This window comes from Dromiciops gliroides, chromosome 2 (assembly GCF_019393635.1).
Source record: "Dromiciops gliroides isolate mDroGli1 chromosome 2, mDroGli1.pri, whole genome shotgun sequence".
In the NCBI taxonomy this organism is placed as follows: domain Eukaryota; kingdom Metazoa; phylum Chordata; class Mammalia; order Microbiotheria; family Microbiotheriidae; genus Dromiciops; species Dromiciops gliroides.
This window is the reverse complement of record NC_057862.1, coordinates 177402190-177403437: the sequence shown is the minus strand read 5'-3', so window position 1 is coordinate 177403437 and position 1248 is coordinate 177402190. Positions and strand designations below refer to the sequence as shown.

Here is a 1248-nt window from a genome sequence, read left to right as displayed (position 1 = left end):
CTATGTCCTCCCTCCTATTCTCATCCTCTGGGTCCCATTTCAATTGCTCCACTCATATCATCTTCCATGTAGTAAATAAACTTCTTCAATTTCCACACATATCTAGTTGAGGATGTCCCTGCTGAATTTGAAGGCCTGACTCTACCATGACACTTGCCATGACTCTCTTAATCCAGTTAGTGTCTTCTCTCTTGCCAAATTTCTTTTTAATAATTTTTATGTCTTTCCTTTGCCTCATCACATTCTACCCTGGGCCCTATTCATCTCTGTGCATCTCATATTCATCATATTTCCAGTAGACAATTGGCTTGTTGTGCATTTCAATACAGAACAGTGGTTTGCACATAGTATGCACTTACAAAAGATGAGTTTGTGGGGAGAAATAACAGAAATATGATGATCTCTCTGCCCAAAATGTTCATGAATTCTACATAGGGATCATTTTCTCATTGCCCCAAAAATATAATATCCATGGCCTGTGGGGGGCAATATTGCCATTGTGTGACATCCCTTCAGCTGGGTGTTCAGGCCCTGAGTATCTATGAATGTGACTGGATATTGTGTGAAATGATGGACCAAGCTGATTGGCTAAACATTCAGGCTAAACCCTACCTTATTGGACAGTGAAAGAAAACTAGATAAATTGAGAATTGACAAGGTCTCCCTTGACTAAAGAATCCATTTCCCAGGACCCAGAACTAACTGTTCACTGACCTTGCTGTTGGAAGATGGAACTATTCCATAGAGCCTCCCTAGTGATCCTGGGTCTTTACCTGGCCTGTGAGTTGAGGGGTTTCTTTGGATGAGAACAGGAAAAGTTAGAAGCTATTCCTCAAAGGAATGGACTGATCAAATGGGGTTTCCTGACTGAGCTATGGAAGGGATAGATATAAAATGATGGGAGATGCTGACCCGGTGACCAATGACCTGTGTCTGACATTGTCTTTCTGCCCAGGGGTGAGCTGCCTACAGCAGGTGGAGCAAAGTCCTCAGTCCCTGAAGATCCAGCAGGGAGAGAACACCACAATCAACTGCAGTTATACTGAAACTGCTAACCAAAGGCTGCAGTGGTTCAGGCAGGATCCTAGGAAAGGCCTCACCTCTCTATTTTACATAACTTCAGGGGAGAAGCAGAATGGAAGATTCACATGCATGGTCAGCAGAAAGGAGCGCCGTAGCTCTCTGCACCTCACTGAGGCCCAGCCTGAAGACTCAGCCACCTACCTCTGTGCTGTGGATGCACAGTGA

General features: G+C 44.3%; 1 gene segment (V, D, J or C); it reads left to right on the top strand.

The window, feature by feature from the left end:
- Positions 1-897: 897 nt before the first annotated feature.
- On the top strand, positions 898-1248 carry LOC122738466. The segment is given in 1 exon segment: positions 898-1248. A coding segment is annotated over 1 exon segment (351 nt).